Here is a 15359-nt window from a genome sequence, read left to right on the forward strand (position 1 = left end):
TTAAAGCTAACAAAAATTGACTTCTGTTAAAAACTTATATCACCAAAAACACTTACCGGTCCCGGTAAGTCGAGAAACGGGCCCCAGGTACGTTCTGGGAGAAAATGTTAATAAAATTTAAAAACAGGATACAGCATTTCCCCCAAAGCACACGAAGGAAATCGTAAATGGAAAATACTAGAAACGACAGAAAACACGATCTAGGAAATAATCGTTAAAATGACGGAAACAGCCATGCGGCTTGGTGACAATCGTGGACCCGCACTGAACTGCAGGTACATTGATGAGACTAACAGAGCCGGTCGGTCATTTAATCAATTATATCATTATCATTATTTCATCCACCGAGTGAATTGAAATTTGTCAAATTTATAAGCACCTTATACTTCTGGAAACACCTGGTGAACGAAATTTCGCAGGTGTGAATCCAAAGCCCTTGTTACTGTTAATTAAATCATGAGAATAAAAAGAGCCAAGTTTTAATATTTCCTTTTGAGGCAAAGTTCCTTTATTGACAAACTAAGCACTATTTCAATAATCCAAGAGCCGTGGATCTTGATGCCTCAAACTTCAGTAAGCTGGACAATGCTACTTGCGATAGGGCTCACATTCGTTTTCATAGCTGCAAAGAAAATGGGAAGCAAATAATTGGAGAAGGAAAATAGTGCTATCAATGACTAGCATTAAATAACTGAGACTGTTGTATTCAGTAGTAAAGACTGAGGCTGAAAATTCTGTCTGAAAAATAAATCAACTCTGCAGTGTATGTCAAAAGGGCTTAAATCCCACCGAGCGTTCCTGGGCTACAAGACCATGGGGCTAACGTTCAGTGGGAAATTCATGGTAGCACTTTAACAAACACTGCAGCGTTAATTGTCTAGTCCGACATTTGTGTCAATAGTGTTATAGCTAGTAGCGCTACAACATTCATTCACTGAAAAGTGAATAAGTGCCCTAGAAGTTTAGGGGGTAATAACTCGTTCGGTGGAATATTACCAGACCTTTCTCGCAACACTGATTCCAGCTAGAATACCTACTTTCATGTGGGGATATTGAACAAAACCCAGGTTCAACACGCGCCGGCTGGAAATTCATGCTCGAAAGTCATCTAAATGCTGAAAGTCTACAGAACAAGTCAGGAGAAACAGCAATGCTCATTTAGTAGAAAATGTACCTAGACAGCAGGAAAAATTGTTGGAGTGTTGGCATGAATAAGACGTTTGATTCTTTATGTCCTCTGCTATCTCCAGTATTAAGGGACTGGTCAAAAAGTATAAAGTGGGTTGGCCGGAGCAGAAAGGGGGTTGGTCATCAGTTTTTGAGCCCTTGGACCTTACAATTTTTCAGGAAATGCTTAAGACCTTCTGCCGCTTTATTTATCTCAAAGACAAAACAATTACTCCAGGACGGACCTTTCCAGTGTCACGTTTGCTTGCTTTTGTTTACAATGAAACTTCCTTTTTAGAACGCCATATTTTGGAACCCGGCATTATCTAAAGGTATTCCCATTGATAATCAGGAAGGTAACTTACCACTCAAATGGACAATTCTCACACCCATATTTCACCTGTCATAACAGCAAAAGAACGGATACAAAACAAACTGAGCTAGCCTCGCAGATCGTTATACAAAAGGATCTTGCAAAGTAAACCTTGGTTAACTCAATATTAAAAGAATTATCTTGCTTAATCTTGCGGAATATCGCCTGATTTTAGCCAACTCGGCCTACGGCCTCGTCGGCTAAGTATCAGGCGATATTCCGCGCGATTTCGCAGGATAATTGTTAAATATGCCATGGCCGCTAAGCCAATCAAATCCCTGGAATTGCATTATACAATGATCCAGTTTTTTATAATATCGGAAATAGCAGCAAGACGCTCCGATTAATTCCTGAAACGCGCATGCAGAGGGTGTAAAAGAGTAGTCAGACAGTGATGACCACAGCGAAATAAATACAACAAGATTTTGTTAAGCAGTGATTGGATTACAACAACTAAGGTCTAAAACTGTGACCTTCTTTCTTTGTTTTTTTCGGGTTTTTTTTTTTTCGAAAAAATTCGCGCGACTGTGATCAGCTGATTTTGTACCACGTAGCATGTTTTGTCCAGCGGGAACGCGCCGAAATTAATCAGTGGTCATAATCTGTGCTAGCAGTTTGCCTTCGTTTGTATAATTTAACTCATATTACCGTATCTTCCTTGATTTTCTTCAGGTCCACCTCGTCATAATTGTAAGAGGGTCTAGAAGGAAGATTGAGTTTAAATCAACTGAAAGATTCTAAGGAATTTAATTATGTTAAATCCTTCGGGACCTATCTGCCGACAACATGTTTTTGGTATGAGTAAATCAATGAAACATGACTTCCTAATACTGAAAAGATATATTCAGAACAAGCTAAAAATCGGTTGTTGATGTTTTACTCTTTCGCAGTTTTAACAAGTCAACAATTCTCTTAAATATAACACAAATGAAACAAATATCTGGTTTACTTAAAGATTCAAAACATGGCAAATTGTGTCAGCTATTTCAGCAATCACTTTTAAGGCCGCAAAACAGGAAAACACGTTCATCATCATCATTATCAACGTATAAACTCATGATAAACCTGCGTATGCGTTATAAATAAAATTCTAAAGTATGCATGCCAGTCAAGTTAGTCTGTCAAGTAAAAAGATGAAAGCTGCTTTACATATTTGTTGTGTGCTAGTCCAATTTTGAAAAAAAAAAGCCTTTCTCGAAGGAAGGTAGTAAAGTAACATCTGGAGTAACCATACGTCTGTACTGAGATGATCTGACGGACTGTTCCAAAGGGTTGCTCCACAATCATTTCTCATGTAATTGGCAAGTCAATTTGGCAGGAAAACCAATCTTTGAAACCTCCTATCGATGTAGATAAAATTGTGTAGTGTTTTGCTTCTAACTCTCTAAATATTTCTTAAGTGGATTCTTTATTTCCTTAGTTGAATTGTAATTAGTTTATTTTCTTACTTGGACTCGACAAAAGCAGACGAGAGGCAAAGAACAACGACAATCACAGCAATCACTTGTTTCATCTTAGCCAAGGAATCCTATGGGAAGAAAGTAAATTTTCAAGATATAAAAAAGTGGAAACTTGTAACCCACAGAATTACCGCAAGTAACACATCCAAAATTTTGCTATACAAACAAACAGTTTAAAAAACCCCTTGTACCTAACCATCGGCTAAAAAATTACTGGTAGCCTTGGATATTAGTGCGTCTCCAAGAAAATTAAGATACGTAGAGGATAGATAGGAGAAAGAGCTTAAAACAGAGCTTTAAAAAGTACTGTTGATGGAAACGTCAGCGTCGGAGACTTCAGTGATATCGGACTGAATTTTAGACATTCTGAACGAGCGCATAAGAAAAATCATCATAAATGATTTCCCAAATAAAAACCTAAACAAGGTTCCTTTATAGTTGTTTATAGTTTATACCTAAATGGTGTATGAAGTCAGTAAGTGAAGCCTTGGATATTTTCTCCAGTGGTATCAGGAAGCTGAAGCAAAACGATTCAAAGGAAAGAAGAAAAATCCTTGCCGACTTAAGTCAGAAATTTCGCAACTGGGGCTGTTTTGCAAACGAAATGGTTTCCCTGGGAAATTTTAAGTGATTTGAGAGCGTTTTCAGAACAGCTTCCCACAGACCAAGTATTTTCTCCCGTATGGGTGCATGCTTTCTTGCAATTTTTAAGTCATTTGGTCTTGTTTAGCTTATTAGGTTAATCAGTTCAACGTTTATTACAAAATTCAAAACAATATCCAGTTATTACAATATTCTTAAAAATTCTTTTCCTTAAGCCCAATCAAGCCTACAAAGTGACAACTTCGAAACACGATTTTAAAACTTTTTTTATATATAACGCTGCGTTGCACTCACCATTGTTTGATGCACATGTTATTATGATTCATCGTCTCTTCGTGAATAATTTATAATGGGAGCAAAAGCAGTTTTCTAAATGTTTTTTTCCTGGTTTAGGGTCTCGGCTATGACATTAACAACTGACTTCTTATAAACTTCAAGCATTAAGAATTCATCCCTTTCAAATAGTATGGCTTTAAGTTTGCTTTCTAAATGATATATTGTACTTGGTTTTTCTACAGTCAAAGAATGGAATATTCCAGTTGATCATAATTAAAGGATTATATATTTTCAGATATTAAGGCTGTTCTACTCTCTAACAGACTTCACCCAGATTCAATATGATAACTTGACATAAGATAGAAAGAGATCGTGTATTTGAAACTACAGCACTCACCTACTCTTCTTCCTTCCTTTTCAAAACAAAACTGATGAAACGCTCAGGTTAATCAATACCTTTGTTACTGGCTGATGTAAGCAATTATTCAGCCTCGCGGAGATAATGAATATGTTTTGAAATTAAGTTACACCTTGCAGTTGGCATTAGCAACCAATAAAGCCGAGGTTTTCTAAAATTCTCATGGATAGAAGAGACGCATTGTAACTGATCCTGCTTTAAATTCAAAAGGAAAAAATTCAAAGAAACTTTCTTAACTGACCATATCCTAGTGCTCATGTCAGCTTTACTTTATACACGGCTAGTTTCTCTTCTACGTGCCTTAACTAAATGTGAAATCGCATTAAGTAAACGTACTCGAGTTAGCCTTGCTCCGCACAAAATGGCATAATTCCAGTGTTTTAATAGTACTCGTTGTTACCAGTGGAACAACTATGTGATAAAGCTGACGACTTTTAGTGATATCACCAGTCACCTAAGGCCATTCTCTGTTGTCATGGCCTTAATGAATGTCAAATAACTCGGTGATGAAGACGCTTCTAAAGAGAAGGCCTATTCATGCTTTATTTTATTTACAATATTGGAAGGCGAAGTTAATGCTTGTATGGGCGGCTTAAAGGCCCACATTCACCCAAGATGTATCGCGCGCCGAGGAACAGTTTTCATATATGGAAACCCCCCCCCCCCCCCCATTTTATTTGAGCGGGAGTCGAGTGAGAAAGCAGTAATCGATCACGAATAGTCTTTCCCTCCAGCATGAGTCGTAGAGGAAACCTGCATGAACTGCTTGAGTTCGTACAGCCAATAAGATGACGCGTTTTGACAATACACCATTTCAAAACAAAAACAAACGACCGCAATGACTCTTGGGTGAAGGTGGGCCTTTAAATTTGAATATGTCTTAAACTAATCTAGAATCAAATCGCGCACATCAATGAAATGTAAATAGCATCCAGTAATTCCACTATTTTAGAGCTTATTTTGCGTAAGCACTGAAACAAGCATACAAAGGAACGATATAACTTGTGGTCAATACCATCCGATGCACATACCATCGTTTCTTCATAGCGGGGCGCGTGCACGGAGCACGGAGATTTTGGTAAACCCATGTATGCGAAAAATTTTGGTTATGACGTCACTGTCCGTTTGGCGTAAGTACGTCCGTCCCTCTATGTAAGCCATTGTGAAATGTCACACTCAACCTGCTTTTTTTCGGCGGGAAGTGGGATGGCTTACTTCTTTTAGAAAACAAACGAGAATTTTGAAGAACACTGATTTCTTGTATTCGTTGAATATGTTGTAAAACTACATATGTCGAGAAAGCAGGCGACTAATAAGCAAATTTGAACCCCAAGAGCGACGAACAAACAGGCGAAATGTCAGTTAAAAACAAAGATGTGGTGAGTTGGGTGAGTAAGCAACTCGCAAGTCGCATAGAAATTAAGTGCATTATTGCAGGCAACTGTCGGTAATTTTCCATATTTAACATACTTCAAATTATACACAAATACTTAAATCGTTGCCATACCGCAAATATTCGTGGATAAATTAATTGTGAACATTCACAGAGCTATTCACAGAGCTATTCACAGAGTTTGTGTTGGACTTGTGTAATTCATTCGCAGGGCACATTTGTAAACACGCAGTAAACGTTTAAATATTTCAGACCACAACCAGACATTATTTTTCCTGTATTCTCCTTTTGTTAAGGTTTTACTTGAATTATTTATGTAGGAGAAATATTCACAGAGTTATGTGTTGTTTTGAACATTTTGTGTTTGGACTTCTCTAATTCATTCGCCATTCGCAGCGCATAAGTTTTGTAAACACGCTCTAATTTTAAGCGCTCACTGAGATATTTCGGACCACAACCAAACATTATTTTTCCTGTATTCTCCGTTTGTTAACGTTTACTAAGAGTCTAGAATTATTTCTGTAAGAGAAATATTCACAGAGTTATGTGTTGTTTTGAACATTTTGTGTTGGACATCACTAATTCATTCGCTATTCTCAGCGCATAAGTTTTGTAAACATGCTCTAATTTTAAGTGCTCGCTGAAATATTTCGGGCCACAACCAAACATTATTTTTCCTGTATCCTCCGCTTGTTAAAGTTTACTTGGAGACTATAATTATTTTTGTTTTACGTATGATGATTAATTTGTATTAGAAATTTAAATTTTACCTAGTATGCCATTTGATGTTTTTTAATTTGTGTTAGTTATTTTAATCTTTTAGTGTGAAATACCTGTAAACTAGCTGGTGAGCCTAGCTTGCTGGTCTCACAAAAGCTAAGCGTATTTTCACAATAAACTGCTTTCTATCTATCTATCTATCTATCTATCTATCTATCTATCTATCTATCTATCTATCTATCTATCTATCTATCTATCTATCTATCTATCTATCTATCTATCTATCTATCTATCTAAGAGAACTATTCACAGAGTTATGAATTGTTTTGAAAATTTTGTGTTGGGCTTCTATATTTATTCATTCGCCATTCGCAGCGCATAAGTTTTGTAAACATGCTCTAATTTTAAATTAAAGCGCTTACTGAAATATTTCAGGCGACAACCAAACATTATTTTTCCTGTATTCTCCTTTTGTTAACGTTTACTTAGAGAATGCATTTATTTCTGTAACAGAAATATTCACAGAGTTATGAATTGTTTTGAGCATTTTGTGCTGGACTTGTGTAATTTGTTCGCAATTCACATCGCATAAGTTTTGTAAACACGCTTTCATTTTAAGTGCTCACTGAAATATTTTGGGCCACAACCAAACATTATTTTTCCTGTATTCTTTTCTTAAATTTTAGTTAGAAACTAGAATCATTTCTTTAGGTGGAATATTCCTAGAGTCATTAATTGTTTTGAACATTTTGTGCTTGTCATTCGCAGTGCATAGTTGTAAACAGTACGCCCTAATTTGAAAGTAAACGTTCAAATATTTCGAACCATAACCAAACATTATTTTTCCTTTATGTCATTTCTTGTAAACGTTTTTTATGAGACTTTATAAAATAGCCAGGGTCAAGCAAGCACTGTGATTGGTCAAACTGAGTTCTTTATAACTCCACAATGCACGAAGCATACGTATGGTGCGTGCTGCGTGCATTATAATTGTACATATGCACGGAGCACACGTCAGATTTTTTTGCCTGTGAAAATCTGAGAAATTCAGCGACAGACCGCCATTATGGTCGAACAATTTCCCTCGTTTGACTGCGGTTTCGAGTTTCTCAATGATATTGTAAACACTAACCGATGGTTATCGAGCTCTGAGGTTGTATCTGTCCAAGTTGAATCCAAAGTGCGAAGCTCTCTTTCAGCTCTCTCGAAGCGACTGGACCGAAGGAAACGGCGCCGTGCAAACCGTCTGGTACGAAAATCGCCCGTTCGGTGTTAACACTCTGGGCACTATGATGAAAGAGATCAGCGAAAAGGCAGTGCTGTCCACCTTCTACACAAATCATCAAGCAACAGCGACAACCTTGTGGTCAGAAGCGAGCTTGGCAGATTGGCACATTTGCCACATTTCGGGCAACAGAAACCCGAACAGTCTCCAACATTACAATTCCCGGCCATCGTCAACTCAGCTCAGAAAGTGCAGTGATGTTCTGTCGTCTGCTCTAACAGGATCCATTCAGACAACACAGATGAAGCAAATGTCTTCCAAACAATTCCAGTCCGTTTCTTCTCGACAACAAAGAGAAATGTCATCCGCAGTTGTAGAATCACACCGATCAACATCCTCCAACACCGCGGTGATTCTCATGGCATGTTTAATTCGTGCACTATAAATTCGGTTCAAATGAACTTGAATCTTCCTTAATCCACAGATAAGTGCAGTATTCGAACTTTTGAAGAGAATCCTTAGCTTATGTTTAGCTTTTTCGAGAATTTTTCGCTTCAAATGATTCTCGTCGTGAACGATACAAACGTTTTTCATTGGTTTTCTGTCAAATTTTGAACCAATGACATTGCGTCTGACGTGTAAGGAGAAAGTTGATGTTGATTCATTAAAATTCGCACTTGTACTTGTCTGACAAGTTGCGATTGTTTATATTTTATAAAAGAAATAAAAAAACTTGTTCCTCGTGCATTGTTGAGTTATATAAGCACTTGGGAATTTTTAAGAACACTCGAGAAGTGCAGAGAGGCACTCGCCTAAGGCTCGTGCCACCCTGCACTTCTCTCGTGTTCTTAAAAATTCCCGCGTGCTTATATAACTCAACAATGCACTCGGCGCGTTTTTTATTTCTTTAATAAATATTTCTTTACGAGGAATATTTACAAAGCAATAAATTTTGAAACAAATATTTTATTTTTATCCGAGCGACCAAATTGTACGTGTGGAAACATTACGTGGAAGCCAAATTTTCTTTATTGTACGCATTTCAAACTTTACACAAATGCATTAATAGTTTCCACAGGAAAAATATTTCAGAGAGAGCTTAATTTTTTCATCCACAAGTGTTTTATGTTCTCGAACGTCACGGGAATTCAGCAATGTGATCTCGCACGATCAACAAGAACAGCTTATGGTTCAAAACATTTTCCGCTGACGCGTAAAAAGTTAATACAATAAGCAGAGTAGCATGTATATAAATGCTATTAAAAAGAAATTGTGGAGCTTCGCTTTTAGGCTTGGCTAAATATATATATTAATGGAAGCAAAAGTAGTATTCCAAATGTTTGTCTGGTTTAGGGTCTCGGCTATGACATTAACAACTGACTTCTTCTAAACTTCAAGCATTAAGAATTTATCCCTTTCACATAGTATGGCTTTAAGTTTGATTTTCAAATACTTGGTTTTTCAACAGACAAAGAATGGAATATTCCAGTTGTTCATAATTAAAAGATTATACATTTTCAGATATTAAGGCTGTTCCACTATCTAACAGACTGCACCCAGATTCAATATGATAACTTGACATAAGATAGAAAGAGACCGTGTATTTGAAACTACAGCACTCACCTACTCTTCTTCCTTCCTTTTCAAAACAAAACTGATGAAACGCTCAGGTTAATCAATACCTTTGTTACTGGCTGATGTAAGCAATTCAGCCTCGCGGAGATGGAAAGATAACGAATATGTTTTGAAATTAAGTTACACCTTGCAGTTGGCATTAGCAACCAATAAAGCCGAGGTTTTCTAAAATTCTCATGGATAGAAGTGACGCATTGTAACTGATCCTGCTTTAAATTCAAAAGGAAAAAAATTAAAAGAAACTCTCTTAACTGACCATATCCTAGTGCACATGTCAGCTTTAATTTATACACGGCTAGTTTCTCTTCTACGTGCCTTAACTAAATGTGAAATCGCATTAAGCAAACGTACTCGAGTTAGCCTTGCTCCACACAAAATGGCATAATTCCAGTGTTTTAATAGTTCTCGTTGTTACCAGTGGAACAACTATGTGACGAAGCCGGCTGACGACTTTTAGGGATATCACCAGTCACCTAAGGCCATTCTCTGTTGTCATGGCCTTGATGAATGTCAAATAACTCGGTGATGAAGACGCTCTTCTAAAGAGAAGGCCTATTCATGCTTTATTTTATTTACAATATTGGAAGCGAAGTTAATGCTTGTGATGGGTGGCTCAAATTTGAATATGTCTTAAATTTATCTGGAATCAAATCGCGCACATCAATGAATTGAAAATAGAATCCAGTAATTCCACTGTTTTAGAGCTTATTTTGCTTTTAAAGCACTGAAACAAGCATACCGTTACAAAGGAACGTACAATTGCGAGACATGTCGGTTTTATATAACTTGTGGTCAATACCATCCGATGCACATGCCATCGTTTCTTCATAGTCAATTTTTCATGGGATGAGACGTAATTTTCCAAATGTTTGGCTCGTTTTGGGTTTTGTTCATGGTATGAACAAAACGTGTTATCAACTCGTCTGTATATTTTTTAAGCCTTCACCATTTTCGGATATTATGGTCAGTTTAAGTTCGGTCCCTAAATTTTATGACACGTTTTGTTCTCGAGACAAAGGTTTAAATACTTTAGTTATCAGTTGAAGGAAACACGACTTTTCACATATTACAGATATTAGTGCTCTTGAATTCTTCAGAAGACCCAGTAAAATCATCAGTTACCACAGGAATACAAATTTATTAGGAAAGAGGTTTGGAAAGATGACTGAGTCGGTGACACAGATGCCCTGTTACGGCGGTTGCCAATTCAACCATTGTTATAATCGCAACGCAAAGTAAAATATTCTGTCGATGGGTAGTTAGATTCATACAATGATTACTAGAAAACCCCCTCGTGAAAGGTTTTTGGAGTTACTGGAGTACAAAATTGTTCTTAAATTGTCGAGTGTGACGGAAAATTTGTAGGAATGTATTCGCAAATTTCGGCCATTCCTTAAAACAATCTAACAACTGTTCCGCATACGGGTCAATCGAACGCAACCTTTAGGTGAATGGTTCTGAAATTTATCTTGAACGAAGTTGGGTAAATTTAATGTCAGTAATTTAATTCAGTAATTACAGTGTTCTTTAAAATTCTTTTCCTTCAGCTCTCTGGGCACCACTAAATTTCTCACGTTTTTAAATATTGAAAGCAGGAGGATAGAAAAGTTGAGTCATTACTTTTTCCGACATCGTCATTGTGTCACGCTGCGTCACCTCATCACAAAGGTTCACGTATTGCTACATTTGCACACTCGGGTTAGTGGGGTGGGGGAAAATAGTCGCTTGGTAAATAACCCTCTGAGGATTCTTGTTATCCTACAGGATCCGTGTAAATATATAAAATATCATTTAAGGACGGTGACTATAAATATCGAAGTATTTTTGCGCGGTTTATGAGTTTGCGGGAAAAGCAAATATTTGCAGTGGCTATTGGAATCCAAAAAGAAAATTGGGGGTAACCACGCATTTTTTAGAGATAAGAAAGTCACAATTATTCAAAAAAGCCGTAAAATACAAAGCAATGTATAGCGTTTTCTACCAAATTGAAGCTTTATTGTATCTGCAAAATCCATTGTTACCCCCAATTTTCATTTTGGATACCAAGAGCACTTGCTGAGTTCTGCTTTCTCCGCATAGTTTTAAGCCTCTCAAACATATTCCTGTTTCAGTAGGCACCACCCGTAGGAAAACTGACTATCTCCTAATGCGCAGAACGTATGCGCAGTAACAAAAGTAGGCACCGTCCTTAAATAAATTACAGATGAAAGGTTTGAAGACCTAGAAGACCATCACAATTATGTACGAAACAATTGTCGCTTTTACAAGGCATTAGGGAACCCAACTAATCAACGCGACGACAGTAACGCCGCCAACCTCACCTGAAAATATATAACTTTATTTCATTTGTGCTATTTTGCGATTATTTCAACTCGTTCAACTTCTACACAAACGGTGAACTACCCAGAAACCAAATTGGTAGGAGTGGCGTTCGAGTTAAGAAAGAAAATAAAACATTCACCTTCGTGAGTTCACGTTCTCCATAAAACGTTGAATTTGATTATTTCACGTTGTTGTTTTGCCGAGGACGGCAAAGAAATGTACCAAAACTTAACTGCATGTGCAGAGTGATTGTTTTTGCTCATTAAGCCTATTGCTTTGAAGCGTTGACGTCGTTGTTGCTTAAGTTCCCTATCCAGGTAGTGGGAGCGGTGCGCGCGAAAAAAGCGAGAACAGACTGAACAGAAAACAGAGGAGGAGACTCCCCACATAATCATCGTTCGTTCGAATTGCAATTTTCTGCGTTATACTCCTTACTGAACAGCTGCGAAAAGAAATTCTGCAAAAAAGGGATTTTTTTAGGATTCCTTTCCGCGAAGGCTCAAGTTGTGTTTATAAGTACGATGATCTTCTTTGAAAGGTTTGTACACAATTTGCAGGTGCACCGTCATCTATTTGACGTTTTTAATCAAATTAATCGCGTTTGTTGTTCTCAGTTAAAGGCAAATGGGTTCTTATTGATTTTGTTTATTTATTCTACTTCAAAAAGTTTTCTCAAGAGGCATTATCAAAACATTAATGTCTCATTTTATTGAAAATTTAATTTGCAACGCTGAATCACTCTAATTTCCTTTTCCGTAAAACAATCTAATATTTGTAAACGTCATGACTCTCGCGTTTAATGCCCAGTCCATTTTATCACTCCTTGCAAAGATTTTGCTTTTCTTTCACGTGTTAATTACATTACTTGTTCGGCCGACTCGACATCGCAGTCTATCTAAGAGAAACATAAGTTCAATTCCAAAACTGACAGATCCGCCTCTAAGCTGAGAAGACATCACCAGGGTGAGGTGAAGGCAAATCGTGTTGGCGCAGGTCAGACAATGGGAAACTCCACATTGGAAATGGTCCAAGCACCATCTTGTTTGATTTACTCAGACCTTTTAAAGGAACTCAAACCTTTCTGGATTACTCATTTTGTCGCTGTTATAAATTGCGTTTTATGTCTCATTGCTGTCCTGGGAAACGTGTTGATCTTAGTCGCTCTTCACAATTGTCTACTTCATCCTCCATCGAAGCTGTTGTTTCGCTGTCTGGCATCAACTGATCTGTGTGTTGGGTTTATTTCACAGCCGAGCTTTGTGATTTCCCTAATTTCCGAGATTGAAGAACATCTGAGCCTCTGTCGAATATCAGGGCACGTTGTGTACATTTCTAGCGCAACGCTGTGCGGAGTTTCTCTTTGCATATTAACCATGATAAGCGTGGACAGGCTTCTCGCCCTGCTGTTAGGGCTAAGATACAGACATGTCGTGACTCTCGCGCGTGTTCGTGCCATTGCTATTCTTTTGTGGCTACTGCTCTCCGCACTGAGCATACTATATTTCTGGAGCCAGGCCGTTTTCATGATTATTTTATGTGTGATCGTACTGCTTTGCCTTGCAGCCTCCACGGTTTGTTACTCCAAAATTTATTTTGCTCTTCGTTATCGACAAGCGCTGGTAAGCCAACAGTCTGAACACGGTGGACCTAACATGCCCACACGAACGCGTTGGTTGAAGTATAAGAGGTCAGTGTCCACTACAGTGTGGGTATACATGACACTGATAGCCTGTTATCTGCCATTCGCTGTAGTTCAAATAGTAAGAGCTATGCATGGTGATACTTTGTCTCTTGTCGTCGCGCAGGGATGCACGACCTCTCTGGTGTACCTCAATTCTACTATAAATCCAGCGATTTATTGTTGGAGGATGAAAGAAGTGAGACAAGCAGTAAAAGCAGCAATCAGGCGGTTTTTCTCTTTCTGCTTCTAGATTTATGTTGGAAAAGATTGTTCACACAAGAAAGTTTCGGCATAACCACAAGTATAAGATACGGGATGTACTACAGAAACAAACGCTGTATTGTGTTCTCTTGAATTTTTTTTCTGTCCTGTATATAGGCTGATGGTGTTGTTACTGATTGTAAAAAGTCATATGAACACAAATGAAAAATTATTTCTATTGATTGTCACTATCAAACGCAACTTGGCCCGGAGGAAGAAGCTGCTGTCAAAGGCAGTCTTATAATTTCATACAAGTCAGTTCCCAAATGTGGTCTGCGCGGTATTCACCTGTATAAACATTACCTTCTTACGGCTGTATCGCTCAGGAAACTGAGAACTTTAATTCTTTAATTTATTAACCTTTATTACCAACAACGAAACTTCAAGTCATACAAGTGTAAAGAAGTCGATTGATGAGAAATTACATATGTTCCTGAAACTATAGAATTGACTAATTTTGTACAAATTCTAGAAAACCGGAGAAACGTGATTAAGATTTTTATCCTTTTCTATCATTGTTCTGGCAAAGTGACAAATATATCCTCCTTGGGCCTTGTTATTAATAGCGAGCATAATGACTTCTTCAAAGGACTGTACATGTGTGACTTGGAAAATGAAGCAAACAAGCTTCTTTACTAGAAGGACTGAAAAAAACGGTTGACCTGTTGGGAAAACTTGAATTTTTAATCTGCGCCAGCTCTGGCTGAAACAAGAGGAAACACCTTATCAGGCTTGCAAAAACATAGCCGGATAGTATAAGTGCGATGATCTTCAGTTTGTACACGATTTGCAGGTGCACAGTCATCCATTTGATGTTTTTAATCAAGTTAATCGCGTTTTTTGTGCTGAGTTAGGCAAATGGGTTTTTATTGATTTTGTTTATTTATTCCACTTCAAACAGTTTTTTCAAAATGCATTATTCGACAAAACATTAATGTCTTCTTTTAATCTCCTTTTCCCTAGGACAATCTAATATTTTTCAAAGTCTACACTCTTGACTCTTACGTTCAATGACCGATTCCATTTAATTACTCCTTGCTACTGGATCTTGCTTTCATTGTACCTGTGAATTACTGACAGAACTTATTTGGCCGACTCGAAATCATAATATCTTTCGGTAATTTTTGTTCCATTATGTTCTCGTGATCGTCTTGTCCCGCCTCGACCAGCTCTGTGGCTATTTGCGGGACAAGCCCCTTATACCATCTGAATTTGTAAATAAATTGTTGTTGTTGTTGTTGTTGTTGTTATACCATCTGAATTTGTAAATAAATTGTTGTTGTTGTTGTTGTTGTTATACCATCTGAATTTGTAAATAAATTGTTGTTGTTGTTGTTGTTGTTGTTGTTGAGAAACATACGTTCAATCCAAAAGTTTCGCCATAATCAGTGTAACATAACGGGTACGCATTATACAGACACAAACGTGGATTTATTTCTGTTCTGTATATAAGCTTGAAAACTTGAATCTTTTACTGATCTTGGCCAATAGTAACTTTAAGATGTGTTTTGCTAAACATATTGAGCGCCAAAAAATTTATATTGCGCAAGTCATATAGTACAGCCATCATGTCGCTAATAGAAACCTAAGTTGGAGTGCTACTGCACTCGATAAAAGCTAAAGCTATTTTCCCTGCTTTAAATTAACTCCGAAGTCGGCAAATGGAACCACAAAAGCCAAAAAATTATTGTTTTTACCTTTGGTAAGCTACTAGAACTTCCTCAAACCTACTCGTTACTCCGTGGCATGCAACTATTCAAAAAATTGAATTAAATTTCTCGTTAACTCCTGACTATTTTTTCAAAACGATTTAGTCACGATTACA

At 37.4% G+C, this 15359-nt stretch overlaps 1 protein-coding gene and 1 long non-coding RNA gene across 3 annotated transcripts; one reads left to right on the forward strand and one right to left on the reverse strand.

Annotated features, from left to right (window-relative positions):
- Positions 1 to 477: 477 nt before the first annotated feature.
- Positions 478 to 4383, reverse strand: LOC146464401 (uncharacterized). Of its 2 annotated transcripts, none has more exons than XR_014868502.1 (5): positions 4277 to 4383; positions 2989 to 3068; positions 2189 to 2240; positions 1533 to 1567; positions 478 to 622 (listed from the first exon to the last, which is right to left on the reverse strand). It is a non-coding gene; the product is annotated as an uncharacterized LOC146464401 (long non-coding RNA). The 2 variants fall into 2 exon arrangements; XR_014868503.1 differs by having other exon boundaries at positions 4281 to 4357.
- Positions 4384 to 12385: 8002 nt separating this feature from the next.
- On the forward strand, positions 12386 to 14265 carry LOC146464402 (melanocyte-stimulating hormone receptor-like). Its single transcript, XM_085129870.1, has one exon. The coding sequence runs from the start codon at positions 12594 to 12596 to the stop codon at positions 13521 to 13523; it is 930 nt and encodes a 309-aa protein (XP_084985996.1). The 5' UTR covers positions 12386 to 12593; the 3' UTR covers positions 13524 to 14265.
- Positions 14266 to 15359: the final 1094 nt, after the last annotated feature.

The sequence above is a fragment of the Pavona decussata genome, unplaced genomic scaffold (assembly GCF_977016875.1).
Source record: "Pavona decussata unplaced genomic scaffold, jaPavDecu1.1 SCAFFOLD_164, whole genome shotgun sequence".
Lineage (NCBI taxonomy): Eukaryota > Metazoa > Cnidaria > Anthozoa > Scleractinia > Agariciidae > Pavona > Pavona decussata.

Coding starts and splice junctions, on each gene's coding strand:
- LOC146464402 (XM_085129870.1), top strand. CDS start 12,594: ATGGGAAACTCCACATTGGAAATGGTCCAAGCACCATCTTGTTTGATT.